The sequence below is a fragment of the Carcharhinus amblyrhynchos genome, chromosome 34 (assembly GCF_965287045.1).
Source record: "Carcharhinus amblyrhynchos chromosome 34, sCarAmb.v2.hapA, whole genome shotgun sequence".
Lineage (NCBI taxonomy): Eukaryota > Metazoa > Chordata > Chondrichthyes > Carcharhiniformes > Carcharhinidae > Carcharhinus > Carcharhinus amblyrhynchos.
Window position 1 is genome coordinate 375,839 of NC_137357.1, and position 21,929 is coordinate 397,767.

The 21,929-nt window shown below is 45.3% G+C and overlaps 2 protein-coding genes across 2 annotated transcripts in view; one reads left to right on the forward strand and one right to left on the reverse strand.

Annotated features, from left to right (window-relative positions):
* Positions 1 to 21,929, reverse strand: part of LOC145361219 (scavenger receptor cysteine-rich type 1 protein M130-like) — a 237,407-nt gene that overhangs the window by 165,528 nt on the left and 49,950 nt on the right. The gene's annotated exons all lie outside the window — the stretch shown is intronic.
* Positions 9,702 to 21,929, forward strand: part of LOC145361198 (scavenger receptor cysteine-rich type 1 protein M130-like) — a 43,592-nt gene continuing 31,364 nt past the window's right edge. Inside the window, exon 1 of the mRNA XM_080216838.1 lies at positions 9,702 to 9,882. Within this exon, the coding sequence (XP_080072964.1) occupies positions 9,702 to 9,882 (181 nt within the window). The remainder of the gene's footprint in view (positions 9,883 to 21,929) is intronic.

The window sequence follows — 21,929 nt, forward strand, 5'->3', positions numbered from 1 at the left end:
ATGGGATCACATCTCAGTGCGTTGGGTAATAGGGTCGTATCTCTTCTACACGAGAAAAAATGAGTCAAAACAGCCGGTACACAAGGGAAATATGTTTACATACCTGTCATGCAGAAAGAGGTGATTGACCATACCTGGGAAGAGGTGATTTATCACACATCTCTTTACCCTATGCTAATGTTATCTCCACTCACATTGTCTGCATCTTTAAGACTTGAGTAGCAGGTAAGCTGCAAAGACTAGCATTCTGATCAGTATTCTGTAAACTGTGTGTTGTTCTGCATGGGGTGACCAGGGCCTTCTAGTTCAACCCAGCTGACTGCACCTTGTGGGAGCTTGCTGTGCATTACAGGAATGTTGTGAAAAAAAAGTTTGGCTTAGTATTAAGAGGGAGTTCAAGAATTTATGGAAATTTGGGATGTCACATACAGACAGACTGACACACACGGGGTAAAGAGTAGGGAAGGGGATTCACAGCAGGCGAGAGTGTGCGGGTTACTTTGGGAATGGCTGCGATGGGGGAGGGGGGGCGAGAGAGAGAGAGAGAGAGAAAGACAGAGGAAGGTGTAGGGAGTGGGAGACAGAGACATCAGTGAAAGATGGTGGGAGGGCGAGAGAAAAAAACAAGACAGGGAGGGAGGAAAAGGATGAGAGAAAGACAAACACGTGAAGTGGGGGAGAGAGAAAGAGAACGACAGGTAGGGAAGGGGGGAGAGGAAGACAGACGGGGAAGGGGAGGGGAAAAAAAGGGAGGGAGAGAGAGGGGAAAGCAGGAAAAGATGGTATGATGTCAGGTGGGTGGGTTGCAGCGAGGGATTGGGAAGAGACACAGGATCACAGTGCCCCAAGCCAGGAATGGAAACCGGGTCCCTGGAGCTGTGAGGCAGCAGCGCTAATCCACTGTGTCACCGTGCTGCCCTACATGTTATGATTCAATTCTGAGGGTGCCGGGGGGGAGGGGGTGAATTTCACTGCCTCAGCCCCTCTCTGCCTCACTCTCTCTCTGTATGAAGTTTTACCAAATTAGAAAAGGCGGTTTAAAACAACTGACAGGAAATTCTGGGATCTCGCTGTGCACCGCAGAGGTTTTATTTTTAAAATGGTTTGGTTTCTTTTTCAGATGAAGTTCAACACGTTCTGCAAACTTGGAAAGTCACGCGCGCGCACACACACACAGACACACACACACACACACACAGACATACACACACAGACACACACACACACACACAAACACACACACACACTCACACACACACACACACACACGCACACACACTCACTCTCTCTCACACACACACAGACGCACACACTCAGGGTAGTGAGTGGGGGAGGGGGCTCACAGCAGATGAGAGTGTGAGGGTGTGATGGGAGGGACTGTGTCCCATCTGATCTCGGGTCACATTGCTGCTGCTGCTGTGGGATCTTCCTGTGTACACACTGGACCTGTGGCCTTTGCCCGCACTGCAACAATGAGGACATTTGAAAAATAAAATAAAATCTTGCTGACGGGCCACAAAGTGTTTCGAAGGAAAAAATAAACACTTTGAAACGGGGTCGGGTAAATTCAAGCACTTCAATTGCTGAGGCATCATAGGCTCTGCAGCAAGTGCTGGGGAATGGGAGCAGGATAGATTGGGATTTGATGGCCAGCGTAGACCTGGTGGGCTCAGTGCCCCGTTTCTGTGCTGTGTGACTCTATTTTTTTCTCTCTCTCTTTCCCCGGGAATTTATATTTGGATGGGGGGTTTAGAATTTCCCTGCCTCTGTCTCTCCAATGTTCTTACCAATCCTGTCACCCCACCCCTCTCTCTCTCTCCTGAGACATTCCTGTCTATATCTCATCTTTCAATAAAATTTGAAGGAAAACACCAATGTGAATTGTGACAATTTAATTTCAGGGAGGGAAAGACAGAGAGAGGGAGAGGGAGAGAGAGAGAGAGGTTTGGTGGGTGACTGACTGAGCACCAGGCAAACAGTTTACCCCAAGGCTCTTCCTTCACATCACCAATACTGGGAGCTGAGGGAAAATGGGTTTAAAATAACTCGCAGCCTTGCCCAGGCAGGGAGAGACCAGGCCTGAATGTGGATTATACAATTTGTTCATCCAGAATTCCATCGGTTACAGGTTTGCATTTTTTGCTGATTTTTGCAAAGTTCGTTTTTTGCTTAAACTGCCTGAACTCAAACAATTTCTTGCAAAGTTCTTTGTTGTTGCATTTACAATTTAATTTCTGATTTCCCAAACAACCTCTGTTGTTGTCTGCCTCGGCGTGTGAATGTGTGTGCCCTGTGTTTAATGGTGAATGAATCACCACAGATCAGAGCTGCGAAAAATAAAACAGTTTAGACCTTTTTGAGAGCAGAAGCACACATTGGGGGAGGAGAGGAAGCGAATGAGAGAGATGTTTCCGTCAGATCACTGTTGACAATCTGCCTGTAAACAGCAGCTCTGCAGAGAGAGAGAGAGAGAGACAGACAGATGCAGTATTTTCAACTCTGTGGGAACTGTACCCAGGGACACAGGCACACATACACACAGATAGATATCAGCTCCTGTTTGTAGGTACAACCAGGCTGGTTTCTGCATCTATTTCCCACACCCACCCACCTACCCCAACACCCCCTTCCCCCCAACCTACCCACCCCCCCAACCCCCGAATACATCTCAAAAATGTACTTCATTCATGAAGTCTGTGAGGGTTAAATTACATGACTTCCCATTCAGTGTAATCCAGTTCAGTTTGTTAGAATACAGTGTGTGACCCTCTGAAGGAGTTGACACATTAGTTAGATTTCTAATCTTCATTTCCTACCAAACATTATCCAGTGTGTTGGGCTGCACAGATCAGATCGAGCTGGGCCCGGGATGACCAAAGCAGATCAGCCACAGTGACCCCTGCCTCCCCCTCCAGCCCTATCCATCCTGGACCAGCAGATGATTGTTTTAACCAGTTTCTGGAGCAGGTCCGGGGGAAATCCTCCCTTTCACCCAGCCCCTACACACTTTACAGCCCTCTGGACTCAACATCCAGTTTAACAGTTTCAGAAAGTCAACTCTGAATCCATTCTGTTTCCTTCATCTTCTTTTCTTTTGTCTCTTTTCTCTCTTGGGAATCAAGTAGATAAGGTTGTTAGGAAGGCATACGGTGTCTTGGCGTTTATTGGTTCGGGGATTGAATTTAGGAGCCGCAACGTCATGTTGCAACTGTGCACAACTCTGGTGCGTCCGCACTTGGAGTACTGTGTGCAGTTCTGGTCTCCACATTATAGGAAGGATGTGGAGGCATTGGAGAGGGTGCAGAGGATGTTTACCAGGATGTTGCCTGGTATGGAGGGAAGGTCCTGTGAGGAGAGACTGAGGGATTTGAGGTTGTTTTCGTTTGAAAGAAGGCGGCTAAGAGGGGACCTTATTGAAACATACAAGATGATTAGAGGTTTAGATAGGGTGGACAGTGATAGCCTTTTTCCTCGGATGGAGAAAGCTAGCACGAGGGGGCATAGCTTTAAATTAAGGGGTGGTAGTTATAGGACGGATGTCAGAGGTAGGTTCTTTACCCAGAGGGTGGTGAGGGATTGGAATGCCCTGCCTGCTGCAATTGTAAATGCGCCTAGTTTGGGGGCGTTTAAGAGATCCGTGGATAGGTTTATGGATGGAAAGGGATTGGTTTAGGTTAGAGGGTCATTGCTTTTTTAATTGGTCGGCGCAACATCGTGGGCCGAAGGGCCTGTTCTGCGCTGTAATGTTCTATGTTCTATATTAATCTTCATTCCCTTTGGCTCGGGGAGATTCACTTTTCTCTCATTTCTCTCCTGTCCATCACAGACCTTCCCTTAGGTCTTGTCCCAGCCACCCCTTTCTCCAAACCTGTTACGTTTCTAACTGTTCACCAAATGATCTACTCAAAACGGATTTAAAAAAATCCCGTGTCTTATCTTAAATTCTGACCTACAATGTGGTCAAAGCATGATCTCAATGAGCGGGATTTTAACTCCCAGAACTTGGAGTTTTGCCTCTTGAGGACTAAGAGGAAATGGGTGCACTCTCAACATCTCTCATGTCCCAAGAAGTTCCACATGACCCTAACATTTCCCAAAAGCTACCTCTGGTAATGTAGATGTCTAAAACCCACCTTGTCATCTCCTTACCATCCAGCAAGATCCAAACCCTGCAGTATTTCCAGTGGTGAATTACAATGAAAGGATCAGAGAGCAGGTGCTGTGTGTTTTAGAGAGAAAAAAACTTCCGGTTGGATTGGAATATTGTAAAAAATATACAAGCTCATGTGATGTGTTTAGCTGTTTGTGGAATTTGATGCATTTATCATTATTTATTTTACAGTTTCAGGTAATAGTCATCAACAAATCCAGGATGTGGTGTCCTCAGATATATGACTCTGCATTACATCAAAGGGGAGACCCCTTAACCTTCCCACAAATATCACTGTGTGGAATGTCCTTCAACTCCAGATACCGGGATTGCAGTTTCTGATTCAGTCGCTCATCCCCCTGTTTTTCTTTTTATGAATTTGCATTTTTCATCTCAGTTTGCGTGAGTCTGCATTCTGTTCAATGAGAAGCAGAATAGAATGTATATCCGGTATTGCACTGTCTGTATTAAAGCTCTTATTTCACATTACATTGCGGAGCAGGGCCGGGGTTATAATTCAAAATTTGGTGCCTATTACTGTCATATTTATTTGAATTCCATTTGGTAATGGTTCCATTTTATACTATTAAATAAAGATTATGACAGTTAGATGCACGATTTGATTCCTTTCTCTTCATTTCTGTCTCTAGATCGCCACACCGAGAACTGTCATTCCCTGATAACCCAATACAGCACCATGCTTTATTCCAGCACTACCCCGAACACACAAATCCTCTACTATCCGCACAGTTTCGTACATTTCATCCATTTCCTGCCTCTTCCAAATCCGTTGATATCCTCACAATCTCTCATTAGCTTCCTAAATCCTGCCTCTGCCATCACTGTTTCCAACATTTCACCAAGCCGTGCATGTTCTCCGAAACACTGCTTTTATCCACACTGTTGACTACATTTCACCATTCCGCCTGAGTCCCCTGAAACCTGCTGTTGTCCACATTGTTTACCACATTTTAACACGGATCCCTATCCTCCAAAAGCTAATTGATATCCTCACTGCTTACTGATATCCAATCAGTAAAGCTTACTGATATCCAATCAGTCAGTGTGAACTGAAATCCTGGATATATCCCCAACATTTGAAATCCCGACAAATCCTCCTGTTGTTCTTATTCTTTGATAGGTTAAAGGAAACTGTCTGTCTTCCAGAATCCTAGCTCTATCCTCACTCATTACAACATTGCACCATTCTGTCTGTGTCCTGCCAATTCCTGTTGTCACTCTCACTGCTATTGCCTTTCTCCCATCTCTCTGTGTCCTCACAAATTTGATGATAATCATCATTATTTACTACATTTCGGCAATCTGCCTGGCAACCCAAACCCTGCTATTACCCATACTGCTAACTATGTCTCAGCAATCTACCTGGGTCCTCTCATATCCAACTGTTATGCTCACTCTTTCTACTTCTCACACATCTCTATTATTTCATGAAACTGATTATAGAAAATGAAACCAATAGGCCAAATGGACAGCCACAGTGGGGTTCCACGTGTTCTGAGCAGCGATGTGGTGGATTAAATTGATGAACAATGTCTGTCCAAGCTGGAAGAGATATTTCGGAAATATCATAAGAAACATTCGCCTACTCAACAGAAGTGGCATTGCATATTTCTAAATGATGCATTTTTAATTCGTGTGGATGGTGCATTATTTAAAAACACTTGAAGCGGTGAGAATGGCGGCAGGCATTGGGGACACAACAATGGCTGTATTAATCCAGCAGCCGCACAGCAGATGGGCATTTATGCCATTTTAAATTGATTTTCGGCATGTTACTCAGCAAGAGGCTGCCTATGCTCACTCACTGATAATGGTTGAAGCTAACCACCAGCAGGTGTCTCAACATCTTTACACAACCGCATCACCAGACTTTATTTTCTGATCACATGTATCAATTCCGTGAATCACGAAAACATTGAATTTCTTTCATAATTAGTGTCTAGTGCCTTCCAATGCATCGGTAATATTGATAACAGTGCTTTTAATTGCCCATCCGTGTTACCAAGAGGTAATGGTAGTCCTTTATCCTAAAACAATGCAGTCTATGTGGAGACAATAGAATCAAAGTCGTGTTTCTACCATTAGCATTGGGACTTCCCTGGTAATGTAAAAGGATGAGGAATGATACTAATGTTATTCTCTTCTAATTCACAGGTTTTAAGTCGGTCCGCCTTGTTGTCCAACGAGGAGCCTACACGCGATGGGTCGTACGAGGGCTGTGGATGTTCGAGAGTAGCCTAGTACTTCATGTCGTTAGTGTGTGCTTAAAATGGACCAGATGCTGGGCAAGACGACAGCTCAGTGACTATCACTGTTTGCTGTGCAGACACATGGATTTGGGCCGGTGTCTGTGAGAGTTTGCGCATTCTCCCCGTGCTTGCGTGGGTTTTCTCCGGGTGCTCCGGTTTCCTCCCACTCCCCAATGACGTGCTATTAGGCTGATTGGAGGTAATAAATTGTCCCTAAATTAGTTTCCCTCAATGTGGAATGCCATAATCATAGATTAGGGTCATGGGTGGAAGGGGGACTGGTAATGTTAAAATGGCGGCGCGGGCTCGTTGGGCCGAAGGGCCTGTTTCCCGGGCTGTTTTTGCTCTTTGTTCTTTGTTCTATTACAAAATCCCCCTTCTCATCTGCCAAAGAGGTCAAATTTTACTTTCGCCAACCATTTTTTTCAACTTATATATTTGTAGAAATTCTGCCATTTTGTACATAATCTGAGCTAATTTACTCATAACATTTCTTATTTTATGTCTATTTTTGGTTGACTTCTGTTCCCAACTTCTTGTTTCCCCCCCTGATCTTCGCCACTTTGATCATTGGATGGTGACGCAACATCATTATATTTCCAGGGATGTCTGATTGGGGTTAATTGCGTTGGCAACATTGAAAATGTCATTTTATTTTCCACTTTCGATACAGCTCCGCTCCTGTGTATCTGTTTCTACTTTATGTCAATATTTCTACTCATTGAAACAATGTGGGCGTCGCTGTCTCGACCAACATGTTTGATCCCTTCCTATCTGCCATTCACAATGTTGTAGCTTTAGAAGTAGATCGATGAGGAAACTTGAAGAGCTCAGTGCATCGTGTAGACTGTATTCACTTTGTCTTTTGGTAGGTAGATTAATCTGTTTCAATAGGATGCTGAACAAGTGAGATGTGCTGCCCTGGATGGAGGAAATTTTCCTGAGTTTTATGATCTGCATGCATTCAGCTGCAGGTCTAAATGATCAATAAATTATCACCATTGTTGGACAATTGTTTGAAAAGTTTCTGATCTCGATGCACTTGGGATTGGAGTGAACCTGAGGTGCACATTTTAAACTCGAGAGCTTAACATTGCAGATATCAAAGTCGTTAAATTAACAAAGACTTGATGGTTAATGGTTATTTTCCCTGAGTAAATAACGCTCGGCAAAACAAGCATGTACAAGAAAACAACATTACTGATTATGTGCACTTTGCCAATGGAACAACAGTTTTTTTTTCTGCTTCAAATATTTTGATGAGCTTTTCAACAGTAGATTCAGTGAAGTTCCACATATATGACCAGTGTTATGGATAATGGAGGAGGTAGGTGATTTAGTAAAAGTCTGTTAATTAGCAAAGGGGAAGAATGTTTCCTGAGGTTATAGCATGCGTGGCAGAACATCATTCATGCAGTGTAGAGATAGGCAGGAGCCCTCGTCTGTACATTGGACAATCACTGTATGGTTGGTTTGTGATACTTCACTTCCACCACTGAGAGCCAACCTGTGGACACACTGCACATGAAGCACCGTCACCCCGAGAGAGAGAAAGGTCTTAATCCTGCAACGAGTTGCGTGATGACGTGGTAGACCAGGAAGAGCATGATCACTGGGTCAATATTCATTGCATTGGACACAGCGACTATCAACAAACTTATTTGAAAACTGTCATACTTCAGGTTTGAAATTGGTTATATACAGAACAACATTCCTCCTATGTTAACTCACAGATCAGCAAGGACGCCATCTGGCCCATCGAGTCTGCACTGACCACAATCCCACCCAGGCGTTACTACCTTATCCGTACACGTTTACCCGCTATTCCCTCTGCCTATGCATCTCAGGACACTAAGGGGCAATCTTAGCATAGCCAATCAACCTAACTCGCACACCTTTGGACTGTGGGAGGAAACCAGAGTACCCGGAGGAAACACACGCAAACGCGAGGAGAATGTGCAAACTCCAAACAGACAGAGAACCAAGCCAGGAATCGATCCCAGGTCCCTGGAGGTGTGAAGCAGCAGTGCTAACCACTGTGCCACCATGACGCCCCCAATCCAATATCAATCCTGATTAATGTTAACTTCATCTAAAACCCACATCCATGATTACCATAAGACTTTAAGAAATAGCAGAATTAGGCCATTAGGCCCATTGAGCCGGCTCACCATGTAATTATGGCTGATAAGTTTATCAAACACATTGTCCCGCTTTTTCTCTGTAACCCTTAATCCTTTTACAAGCGAAGAACCTATCTATCTCTTTCTTAAATACACTCAGTGGCCTGGCATCCACAACCTTTTGTGGCAATGCATTCCACATATCCACCACCCTCTGGCTGAAGAAATGCATCCTCATCACAGCTCTAAAGTAAGAAGTTTCACAACAGCCGTTAAAGTTCCACAGATTTATTTGGAATCACAAGCTTTCGGAAAGCTGCTCCTTCATCAGGTGAGGTTGCGAGGCTTCTTACTCTGCCCAGCCCAGCCCAATGCCAGCTCTCCACATCTCAGTTCCAAAGGGCCATCCCTTTCCTCTGAGCTGTGCTCTCGGACCCGAGGCTCTCCTACTTTTGGAAGTATCTTCCCCAAGCGTACTCTGTCCAGACCTTTCGTTATCCTGTAAGTTTCAATGATATCCTCCTCCTCACCCTTCCAAATTCCATCGAGTACAGACCCAGTGTCCTCAGAGGCTCCCCATCTGTTCAGTCTGTCATTCCTCAGATCAGTCTAATGAACGTCCACCGGACTCTCTTCAAGGCCAGCACACCCTTCCTTAGATCCAGGGCACAACATTGCTGACAATATTCTGAATGTGGTCTGAACAGAGTCTTATAAAACCTCATCAGTGCACCCCTGCTTTTATTTTCTAGCCTTCTGGAAATGAACACTAGCAGAGGGACCTCTGTCATAGCGAATGAATATTGAAAGATGTATAGTCTGATTCTCCATTACTTCCAACTTGCCAAATCACCCTTCTCCTCAATGCCCCCATCGAGGCTGTAAATGTTCTAATATGGGTATAAAAAGTGTTAGATTGAAGGGGGTTAAGTGAAGCTGTTTGTTTAGTAACTGGAATTGATGTGAGTCTCCATGGATCCCATTAGTGTGTCTGGAGGCTTTTCCCTCTTCCAGTAATAAGGGATTCTGTTCAATGTGTTGCCCCATTGAGTCAGCAGAGTGACAACTCCAACACTAACAGAGATCAGCGGCTGTGGAGAGAGAGGGAAGGAGAGGAGAGATCAGGATCTGGGAACAATGAACTGGACTGTTTCAACAATGGATCAGAACCTGGGAGCAATGGATTGCAATGATCCATCAAAGGACAGGGGTTTATTCCTGTGGATTTATCTGTTCAGTACAGATGATTGGTTCATATCATCAGCTTCTCGCATTGAATATCTACTGAAAGCGATTCAATGCTTTTACTATCCCCTCCTGGCTATTGTTGGTGTTCCAGGTAAGTCCCTGTCTGGAACTGTACCAGAACAACGGCGACGGGAATCACAGCAGTCCAGCGGCGGAACATGGGAAGGTCTGCTGAACATGAGTGAGATTTTGCAGCGTCGGGAAGAGTGAGGCTGAAAAGTCCCGTCCCCTGTGTCCAGTTCCTCATTCTAGAAAGGCTGTTTAACTAGATTGATTGTCTTGTCAGTTACTGTACTGGGTTTGCTGCTCTTGTTGTTTCTGTGGAAACTCAGTATCCACTTATTAATTCTTTCAGCCACTGACAATTATCTCAGGGCCTATAGGCTAAGATGTCTTCTGTGTGCTGTGACTTTCTGGAGACATGCGACCTCAAACGCGATTCCTTATTGAGTAAAAGATTGCGACAGAACCCTTTTTACCCTCGACATATAAGAGCAGTTCACTGCTACTCACTCACCCAGTCACCAGAACGCTGAGTCCAGTTTATTTGTCACATGTAGACAGCAATATCTCGGAAAGAGAGAGAGAGAGAGGCAGAGATAGAACATGCTTTGTAAATTTAGAAGTTTATTCGTTGGTATCACAGATTGGCTAACATTAACACTGCAACGAAGTGACTGTGAAGATCCTATGTTCGCCACTGTCCAGTGCCTGTAAGGTTACACTGAGGGAGAATTCAGCAGAGTTTATGCAACTACCCAGCACAAATTTCAGCGTGTGAGAGGAAACGGGAGCACGGAAAAAAGAAACAAACACATAGACACAGGGAGGAAGTGCAGACCCACACATACACAGTTGCTAAACCTGGAATTGAACCAGGGACTCTTTTTTGAGGCAGGAGTGCTATCCCCTGTGCCACCACAAACTCTTCTACAGTCACAGGAACTCAGAAACACAAGCACACCCACACGCTCAGATATAACTACAAACATGTGCTGACAGAAGCAATCAGATTTAAACACTTCTTCCCAGTCACATACAAATTCAAGAATAACCAAAACTGTTGCAAAGTCTCAGAATCACGCTCACTTAGGAACACTCGTACGGTGCTCTCTTGCTCACTCTCACACTCACACACTGCACACATACTGATAGAGACAATACCGACACAACGACACAGGGAAAGGAGGGGTAGGGTGAGTTAACCACCACTCCCTGTCCATTCATGTGGGGTTTGCACGTAAGATCACCCATCAGCCTATAAATCAGGTCCACGTCCAATTCCTGGCCCCTTGCGGACTTCCCAACAATGGATATATGGTGGATTCAGTCTCCTGCTCACTTCTGGCAAGTGACAGGATAAATTCTTTAAATTTATTTCAAAACAAATTTAAATAAAATGAGCGAACCTGGGATGGAATTCTGTGACACACTTGTCTTTGCAGCCTCACTAGGAGAGGTTGTGTCCCGTGAGGAAAACAGCTGGATAAGATGTACGAGGATGAGTCGTGATGACCTTGTTGGTAGATAAGAAGGACACTGGACCAGAGCAAAGGCAAGTGTCCCTTGGACAGTTCCTACCCAGCAGTACCAGGAGGTGGGGCCTGAGGTGGTGGGGTCTGATGGCAGCTTGACCATTGGGGAGCGGGCCTATCTCAGAGGGAAAATGATCCCTTGCCACTCTGCACATTATGGGGGAGGGCACGGTCAGTGAATGCGATCAGTGAGTGGGAGAGGGTGCCACTGCCATTCTGCACATGATCGGTGGGGTAGAGAGTGTGCCCAATAACACTCTGCACGTGATTGTTGGGGACTCGGGGGGTGGCAGTTAGTCCCCTGTCACTCTGTACACAGTTGGTGAGCTCGGTTTGTCCCTGCTGCCATTCTGCAGGTAATTAGAAGGGCAGAGGGCCCCATTGCCACGCTTCACTCTGTTGGTGGGTAAGGATGATCCCCGCTGCCCCTACGCCCGTAGTTGTTGGGCAAGAATGTTCCATGGTCAATCTGCACATAACTGGTCCAAGTGGCACTCTACATGTGACTGGTGAGGAGTGGGACCCCCGATGCCACTCTGCACGAGGTAGGGGAGGCTGTTTGCTTCCCGCAGCCAATTCTCACGGAGTTATTGGGGGGAGAGTGTCCCGCTGCCAATCTACACATGATTGGTGGGGTCAGGGAGTGCTACAATCACTCTTCACTGAATCGGTGGGGTAGGGAGGGGTCCTTGCTGCCTCTATGGATGCACAGTGAGTTAAGGAGGAGTGCCCTCCTTAACTAGCCTCTGTATGCAATTGGTGTAGTGGAAGGGGGGAGTGATTGGGCCAGGTGGTGGGGGTGCAGGGCTGGGCGCTATAAACGCTTGAGGCTTCCTCATGAAGAACTGCATGCCCCAGACCATGTGGGAGCAGCTGCTGTGTTGAAGCTAGCTGCCGCAGCAGAGAGCTGACAGGTGCCTCTCTCTGACCAGGCAGCTCACTGCTGGCTGCAATTGAACATTTGCAACCCCAGCGGTTTGGTATGTGGTCAGTATCCCAGCCAGGCTGTGAGAGCTGCAAGTGATGGGGCCACTGCTGAGGGTGGTCAAACAGCCATGGAGTTTTAACAGCACAAAATGAGGCCCTTTGGCCCATTAGGTCTGAATTGGTCATTAAACACCCACGCAAACCCACGTTATGGTGAGGTTGTAGAAGGCATTGGTGAGGCCGAATTTCGAGTATTGTGTACAGTTTTGGTCACCTAGTTACAGGAAGGATGTAAATAAGGTTGAAAGAGCGCAGAGAAGGTTCACAAGGTTGTTGCCGGGACTTGAGAAATTGAGTTACAGAGAGAGATTGATCAGATTAGGACTTTATTCAATGGAGTGTAGAAGAATGAGCGGAGATTTGATCGAGGTGTATAAGATTTTGATGGGTATAGATAGAATGAATGCAAGCAGGCTTTTCCCACTGAGGCTAGGGGAGAAAAAAAAACAGAGGGCATGGGTTAATGGTGAAAGGAGAGACGTGTAAAGGGAATATTAGGGGGGGTTTCTTCACATCGAGAGTGGTGGGAGTGTGGAATGAGCTGCCGGATAAAGTAGTAAATGCGGGGTCATTTTTGCATTTTAAAAAAAACTTGGACGGGTTCATGGATGTGGAGGGGTGTGGTCTAAGTGCAGGTCAGTGGGACTAGGCAAAAAATGGTTCAGCACAAAAGGCCTGTTTCTGAGCTGTAATTTTCTGTGGTACTATTGTTCTCTGGTTCAATGGAATCCATTTTAATAAGAACATAAGAAATAGGAGCAGGAGTAGGCCATCTAGCCCTTCGAGCCTGCCCCGCCATTCAATAAGATCATGGCTGATCTGTCGTGGCTCAGTTCCACTTTCCCGCTCTCTCCCCATAACCCTTAATCCCCTTGCCTATCAAAAACCCATCAACCCGCGTCTTAAATATATTTAGCGAGGCAGCCTCCACCACTTCAACGGGCAGAGAATTCCAGAGATTCACCACCCTTTGAGTGAAGAAGTTCCGCCTCAACTCCGTTCTAAACCGCCCCCCCACCCCTTTATTTCGAGGCTGTGCCCTCTAGTCCACTGTCCTTTCTCAGCGGGAAGAGCCTCTCCACCTCTATCCTATCCATCCCATTCATCATCTCATATGTCTCAATGAGATTTCCAGCACTCGACCCACAACCTTGTATGCTCTGGCGTTTGAATTGCTTTTCTAAGCAATATGGTTGTTCCGGCTTCTAACAACCTTTCAGGTGCTCAGTTGTAGATTCCAGAACCCTATGGATGGAAACATTTTTGCTCAAATCCACACAAAAACCGGCACTATGCCTTAAATCCACGGCTCTTTAGTTATTAACACCTCTACTAAAGGGAAGAAACGTTTCTTCCCATCTATGTGCGACAAACATTTGTACTTTTCACTCAGTTCCCCAACCTGAAAGCACTCCCTACCATCACCCACTACACCCGTTCCCCCATCCAGCCATCTCTGCTCTAAGGTGAAATTCCGAACCTAACCAACCTCTTTTCAGCCCAGATAGCATCCTGGTGAATCTCGGTTGGCATGGTAGCACAATGGTTAGCACTGCTGCTTCACAATTCCAGTGACCTGATCCTGATTCCCAGCTTGGGTTGCTGTCTGTGCAGAGTTTGCACGTTCTCCTCGTGTCTGCGTGGGTTTCCTCCGGGTGCTTCAGTTTCCTCCCACAGTCCAAAGATGTGTGGGTTAGGTTGATTGGCCATGATAAAATTGCCCCTTTTGTCCTGAGGTGCATAGGTTAGAGGCAATTGAAATATGTAGGAGTAGGGCCTGGGTGGATTGTGGTTGATACAGACTCGAATGGCCTCTTTCTGCACTGTAGAATTCTATGATTCTTCTCCAGTGCAAATACATCCTTGCTGTGGTGTGGTGACTAGAGCTGACAATAGTACTTTTGCTCTGGTCTAACAAACATTTTATACATTTCCATCATAACATCTATGTTGCGGCTGCTAAACAAGCTCTTTGGCCCTTTTTGTCTGTGCCGAACCATTTTTTGCCTAGTCCCACTGACCTGCACTTGGACCATATGCCTACACACCCCTCTCATCCATGAATCTTTCCAAGTTTTTCTTAAATGTTAAAAGTGACCCTGCATTTACCACTTTATCTGGCAGCTCATTCCACACTCCCACCACTCTCTGTGTGAAGAAGCCCCCCCTAAACGTTTAAACTTTTCTCCTTTCACCCTCAACCCATGCCCTCTGTTTTTTTTCTCTCCCCTAACCTCAGTGGAAACTTCTTGAAGTTTAGATTAATTCTGTCCCTCAGATTGATTTCCAATCATTTCCCTACCACAGATATGGTGATGATGGTGTCTTGGACATGATCTTGGAAGCTTCCTGGGCACCCTGTAGCATGGCTCTATGGCACAGAGATAGCACTCAGAGATAGTCTTAGAAACCCCGGTTCAATTGCTGGGATTCCATCATCACGAGTGAAGCTTTTCTTGTTGAGCTTTGAAACCAACTCCATTCTCACATGTTGCCTGTTGAGATTTCTCCTGTTACAAGAGCGTGTGGTGTTTCTCTGGAAATACCCACTTTGAGAAATTCCAGTTTCTCACAGCTCCCCAATGTTGACGTTGAGCTTTGTAAATTCATTCTCCGTCACGGCAATGCTGTGTATATCACCACCCAGGGCATATTGAGCTGATGTTCCAGCTTGAGATGTGAAAGACTGATTTGATTTGATTTGAATTGTTGTCATTTATTACTGTCACATCAATTAGTATACGGTGAAAAGTGTTGTTTCTTGAGTATTTTAAAGACAAAGCATACCGTACATAGAGAAGGAGAGATTGCCGAATGCAATGTTGCAATCAACGCTTGCGTGAAGAAAAATATTGTCTTACTGTGATGTGGGTCCATTAAAACGTCTGATGGAAGCAGAGACAATTCCGTTCTTCTATCGTGAGCATGTTGGCACAATGCTTAGCACAATGGTCACACAGGGACCTGAGTTTGATTCCTGGCTTGGGTCACTGCGTGGAATTTGTACATTTTTCCTGTGCCTGCGTGGGTTTCCTCCAGATGCTCCTGTTCTCATACAGAGTCCAAAATGCGCAGGTTAGGTTTACTGGCAATGTCTGACATTGCCCATTCGTGTCCAGGGATATGTTATTTTTTCAGGGGATTCACAGGGTACATACATGGCACTATGGGGATAGCGCTGGCTGGGAACGTTGTCGGTGCAGACTCGATTCAATGAGTGGTTGATACATGTCCTCATTTTTAAAAATATTTTTTCCCTGATGGAATAAGGGGGAAGTTCATTCCTTTACTAGGCTGGCTGCTTATGTAAATCAGCTGGAAGTTTAGACAGAGTCAGTGGGTAGGAAGTTGGTTTCAGTGATTGACTGGTCTGCATTCACCAAGTTGTGAAGTTCCTTGTAGCCTTGGACAGAACAGGAACCATTCCGACCCAGATTGTTACCTATGATGCATCTGTAAAAGTTTGCCAGAGTAAAAGCTGACATGTCAAATGACCTTAAACCTCTGAGAAAATAGAGGCATTCATAGGCTTTCTTAAACATAGGTCGTCATGGAGGGACCAGGGAATGTTGATGATGAACTGGAACCTAAAACGTTGAGCTCTCGACCATTTCAACTTTATCCCATTGATGTAGATCGGAGCGTGTATTCCACTATACGTCCTGAAGTCGAGTTGATTTGTTGACATTGAGGAATAGATTATTGTCATCACACCAGTTCTTCAGATTCTGAACCTCTTCCCTGTCATTGGTCTCATCATTTTTTTGAGATCTGACCCAGAACAGTGTGGTGTCATCAGCAAATGTGTAAATCAAATTGAAGTGGATATTGGCTACACAGTCACTGGTGTATCAGAAGTATAGTAAGGGGCTGAGAACATAGCCTTGTGGGGCGCCGCTGTTGGGGATGATTGTGAAGGAGATGTTGTTGACTGTCCTTAATTATTGCTGTCCGTGGGGTAGGAAGTTTAGGATCAAATTGCGGAGACAGGCCCAGGCCTCGGATTTTGGACATGAGTTTCACAGGAATAATGGTGCGTAAAGCTGAGCTGTCTGTGTTACACGAGTCTGTGTTACAATGTTCACTGTAAGGCCAGACAGACGGTGTCTGTGCACCTGTTGTGCCGGTACTGTTGAACTGTAGTGTATCCAGGCAATCTGGGAGTTTGGAATTTATTCATGCCATGACTAATCTCTTGATGCATTTAATAATATTGAATGTCTGAGTCACAGGATGATATCAACAAGGCAAGCTGCTTGGCTTTTCTTGGTATCAGCCTCTGTTTGAGCTTTTCTTACCTGGTGCATAGATTAGCAACCTTTCTGCTGAGAGAGGACTCATTGAGCTTCACTGGTCAATAGGCCACTGTGGGGCAGCAGCAGACACACTGGGCATTATTGATTTTAGCTATCCACTGAACCCGGAAGCTTTCTCGCACTGTTGAAAACAAACCTGCTAATTGTGTTCTGTGCCAATTGAGTGTGAGATTATTGTTTTTTCCTGTGCTGTGCTAACGCTGGCCAAAGTGGTGTGGTAAATACAATAGAGATTCTGAGCTGTCGAGGCATCAGGATCTCCCTCTAAAAACTGTTAGTGTTCTGCAGAGGAAAGGGTGAAACCAGCACTATTTGGTAGCCAGCTTTGTTGCAGGGGTTTCAGTGAGCTCTTTGACAGTCGACAGGTTACCACTTGTTGGACTCCACTCCGGATTTTCTGTCAGAGTTTACTCCCTTAGACTTTTTACGCATCAAATTCCACACAAGGTAGAGGGACTTTTTACCTGCAGCTGAGTGATCACCAATGTAGAGGACTTCCTGCAAAGCCTTCTCCCAAGTGTATACAATTATGCCACGACCATGGAGCAGCATGGTGGCACCATTGTTAGCACTGCTGACCCACAGCATCAGGGACCTGGGTTCAATTCCAGGCTTGGGTCACTGTCCGTCTGGAGTTTGAACCTTCCCCCATGCCTGCATGGGTTTCTTCTGGATGCAACTCTTTCCTCCCACAGTTCAAAAGATGTGCTGGATTTTTTTTTTAGAAACAAAGAGATTTAAGTGATTCGTTGCGTGTATGTGTATTTTTTTATTTCAACCCATCCTCAGTCTAAAGTCACATCTTCCCCTGACTGTTGTCTAATTTTATTCTTTATTTCCCTTCCTGACAGTGAACATAATCACAATTGTGACACTGACTACCAGAAACTGTGGTCTGTCCAAATGTGTCACTCGTTACCTGGTGGCCATGTCAGTGGGGGATCTGCTGGTCATTATCCTCGATTTGATATTGAGACACATTCCCATTGTTTATGAGAAACAGTTTTATTTCCTGCTGTCAGTCTCCGTGTGTAACATCCACGCTGTCCTGCTTTATGCAGCCACTGACTGTTCTGTCTGGTTCACCGTGACTTTCACCTTTGATCGATTTGTGGCCATTTGCTGCCCCAAGCTGAAAAGTAAATACTGCACTGAGAAATCAGCGGCTGTGGTTCTGGGAACAGTGACGGTGCTGAGTTGTTTAAAGAACATTTTCTGGTATTTTATGTTATTAACTGGATATCGGCTGGTGAACAACCCCTGGTTTTGTGATGTGACATCGGATGTTTTGGAATCTCCAGTCTGGGGAACGATCGAGTTCCTCCACAACATTCTAAACCCATGTGTCCCATTCATTCTGATTTTGCTGCTCAATGCTCTCACTGTCAGGCATATTTTAATGAGCAGCAGAGCACGCAGGAGACTCCGGGCTCAGAGCAGTGGGGGAAATCTCAGAGACCCTGAGATGGAGAATCGAAGGAAATCTATTGTTCTACTGTTTGTTATCTCAGCCAATTTCATCCTCTTATGGTCAATATTAATGGTTCATTCTATATGGAGTCGGATGTACTTTATAGGCTACCAATTTATATGGTTAGATGCTTTTGTTTTGGAATTGGGCTTCATGCTACAGCTCCTGAGTTGCTGCACAAACACTGCTATTTATGCCGTAACACAGACTCCCTTCAGACAGCAGCTGAGGAATCTGCTGAAACTTCCCTTTACTACAATTCTTCAGTTGATTAAACCCTGAGCAGAAACTGGAATCACAAGGTCCGAGTCTCTTCCTAATGGGCATTCATACTGTAAATCACAACACACCCTGACAGAGGGAGAACGAATGAGAAACAGAGAGAGCCAGAGTGAGAGAAACAGTGACAGAGAAATACAGAGAGAGGAAGGTTGACAAAGAAAGGGAGTGTCACAGTGATAGAGAGTAACTAACAGATACAGGGAGGTCAACAGGCAGAGGGGGTGGGGTTGAGGAAATGGTGATGGAGATGGGGAGGGAATAATAGAGGGAGTGTTGTCGGTAAAAGCTACCTCTGAGAACAATAGTGAGACAAAGTACAGCAAGTTTATTCAAAAGCTTTTGGGAGATACACCTGGTGCCCAACAGCAGTCCCCCATGCGTCTCCCCGAACACAACTTAAGAGCGTATATTTATATCCCCCATTTACGTATGCATCTTCTCAGTCTCAGCAGTTTCCCAGACTGTGGATTGTCTTCCATTGTGGGAACATGGCTGCCTCTGCGTTTCTTCATGGTTATCTCAAGGCGGTAGTTGTCGTGTGTGATTAGCCTTTAGCTAACACACAGGCCAACAAGACAAGTTAAAATCAATGGGCCAGTATAACCATCTATGTTCATAAGGTATAAAGCATATAATATGTATAATATGTTGGTACATGACACATAAGCAGTACATTACGAGTATATACATATGAATATATATTTAGGGCATGCAAGCTTCACTATTTTAGGCAAAAGTCCACAAAATTCAAGACACAAACATAGATACGAGCGATCATAAACTTGTGAACCACAACAAGGGCAGCTGCAGCCTCTCTCTCTGGACACACGAAAACAAACAATACAGCCATCTGAGATACATGAAAACATGCTGCATGTAAGTTGCACAATGTTTATTTTCATTCTCCACGTATTACGATATTCATCAACCCATTCGCTACTGAAGGGAGAAAGAGAAATGCAGGGAGTAACAAATAAAGAGATGAACAAGGAGACTAAGTGGGAAAGGGAGACAGAAATGCAAACAGGCAAAATAAGTCAGAGGCAGCAAGAAAGAAAAGCTGATTTTTCAAGGTAGTCACATACCTAAGAAGGGAGAAATGTACATTGCAGGGCACCAAGTGAGTTCTCTGGCCTGCAAAGTAGGCAATTCTGTTTGACCTCCCTTAGCGGAGAAGTTCTGTCTGGTCCACGTCCATCCAGGAGTTAAAATCAATTCTGAAGTTGGCAAACCAATAGAGGGACCTTATACAAAACTTTGTCTCCTTCCAGGTTCCAGTACACCATCTTCCGACAAAGAATCAGCTTTGAGAGTGGTCTTTCAGTCAATGCATAGCACGAAATAAAGTAACTCTATGCTTTCTGCACCAAACAATCTGATACATTATCATCTCAGAAAAGAGCTGCAGTTAACCTGTGATGTGTTGCTGTGTGGAATCTGATGGGCAAAAAGGGATGAACAAACAATTGTGTGGCCATCCAGGGCTTTGGCTATCATTGGTCGCAAATCAGGAATCACATTAAAAACAAAGTTTGAATTTCATTAAGTGTCAAAATAAGGCTTACAGGAACGCTGCAATGAAGTTAGAACAAAGAACGTAGAAAAACTACAGCACAAAAAGGCCCTTCGGCCCACAAGTTGTGCAGATCATACCACTACCTACTCGGCGTACCTATAACCCTCAATCCTATTCACCCCATGTACTCATTCAGAAGCCTCTTAAAAGATCCTTTCGAATTTGCCTCCATCACCACTGACGGCAGCCGATTCCACTCACACACCACCATCTGAGTGAAAAACTTACCCCTGATACCTCCTCTGTAGCTATGCCCCATCACCTCTCGTAGCAACCATTTCAGCCCTGGGAAAAAGCCTCTGAGAATCCACCCGATCGACACCTCTCAACATCTTCTACACCTCTATCAGGTCACCTCTCACCCTTTGTCTCTCCAAGGAGAAAAGACCAAGCTCTCTCAACCTATCCTCATAAGGTGTGCCACCCAATCCAGGCAACATCCTTGTAAATCTCCTCTGCACCCTTCCAATCGCTTCCACAAGCCTCCTGTAATGAGGTGACCAGAACTGCGCACAGTACTCCAAGTGGGGTCTGACTAGGGTCTTGTAAAGCTGCAGCACTATCTCCCGACTCCTAAACTCAATCCCTCGATTGATGAAGGCCAGTATACCATAAGGCTTCTTAACGACATCCTCTACGTGTGAGGCTGATTTAGGAATCCTATGGACCCGGACACCAATGTCCTTCTGATCCTTTACACTGCTAAGAGTCCTACCCCTGATATTATACTCCCTCATCCCATTTGACCTGCCAAAATGAACGACTACACATTTACCTGGGTTGAAGTCCATCTGCCACTTCTCCGGCCAGTCTTGCATCCTACCTATGTTACGCTGCAACTTCTGACATCCCTCCAGACTATCCACAACACCACCATCCTTCGTATCATCGACAAACTTACTAGCCCATCTCTCCACTTCCTCATCCAGGTCATTTATGAAAATGACAAACAGCAAGGGTCCTAGAACAGATCCCTGGGACACTCCACTGGTGACCGACCTCCATGCAGAAAAAGACCCATCCACAACCACACTTTGCCTTCTGCAGGCAAGCCAGTTCCTGATCCACAAGGCAACAGCCCCTTGGATCCCATGCCCTCTCACTTTCTCAAGAAGTCTTGCATGGGGGACCTTATCAATCGCCTTGCTAAAGTCCATATAAACCACAACTACGGCTCTTCCTTCGTCAATGTGTTCAGTCACATTTTCAAAGAACTCAACCAGGCTTGTAAGGCACGATCTGCCTTTGACAAAGCCGTGCTGACTACTTTTGAGTGTACTAAACTTCTCTAAATGTTCATAAACCCGGCCCCTCAGGATCTTCTCCATCAACTTACCAACCACTGAGTTTAGACTCACCGGTCGATAATTTCCTGGGCTATCTCTAATCCCTTTCTTGAATGTAGGAACCACAACCGAGGCCTGTGAAATCTGCCCACTCAGGGAGCTCCACAGAGTGCAAGCTGCAGAGAGTGAAGTACTGAGAATTGGGGAAAGTGAGGGAGTTCAGGGAAGTGGATGGAGAAGTATTGTTGTGTCTTGTGTCCCTCACTACCCGGACCCTCACTGCCTGGTCCAGTGTGAGTAGGTATCGCCCAGACATTACAGTTCAGAAAGTGACATGGGACCAACGGAAGCAGCTGATTGGTGTGTAAGGCCTTGGAAGGAACATTAAGCGTTTTTTTTTGAGTAGCTCCTACTGATGTCATTGCTTCAGGAAGTGTTCCTGATGTTGTTGATTTGCTGGGGGCCTAGGTTCGAATCTCGTTACAGATGGAATGTGAATTGAAGAAAGGATATCTGGAATTAAAAATCTACTGATGACCATAAAACCACATTTGATTGTTGAAAGAATCCATTTCGTTCAGTTATGTCTTTTCGGTAAGAACAGGCTTAAGGTGCTGGAGCAGGTATAGAGGAGATGTCAGGGGTAAGTTTTTCACTCAGAGGGTGGTGAGTTAGTGGGATTGGC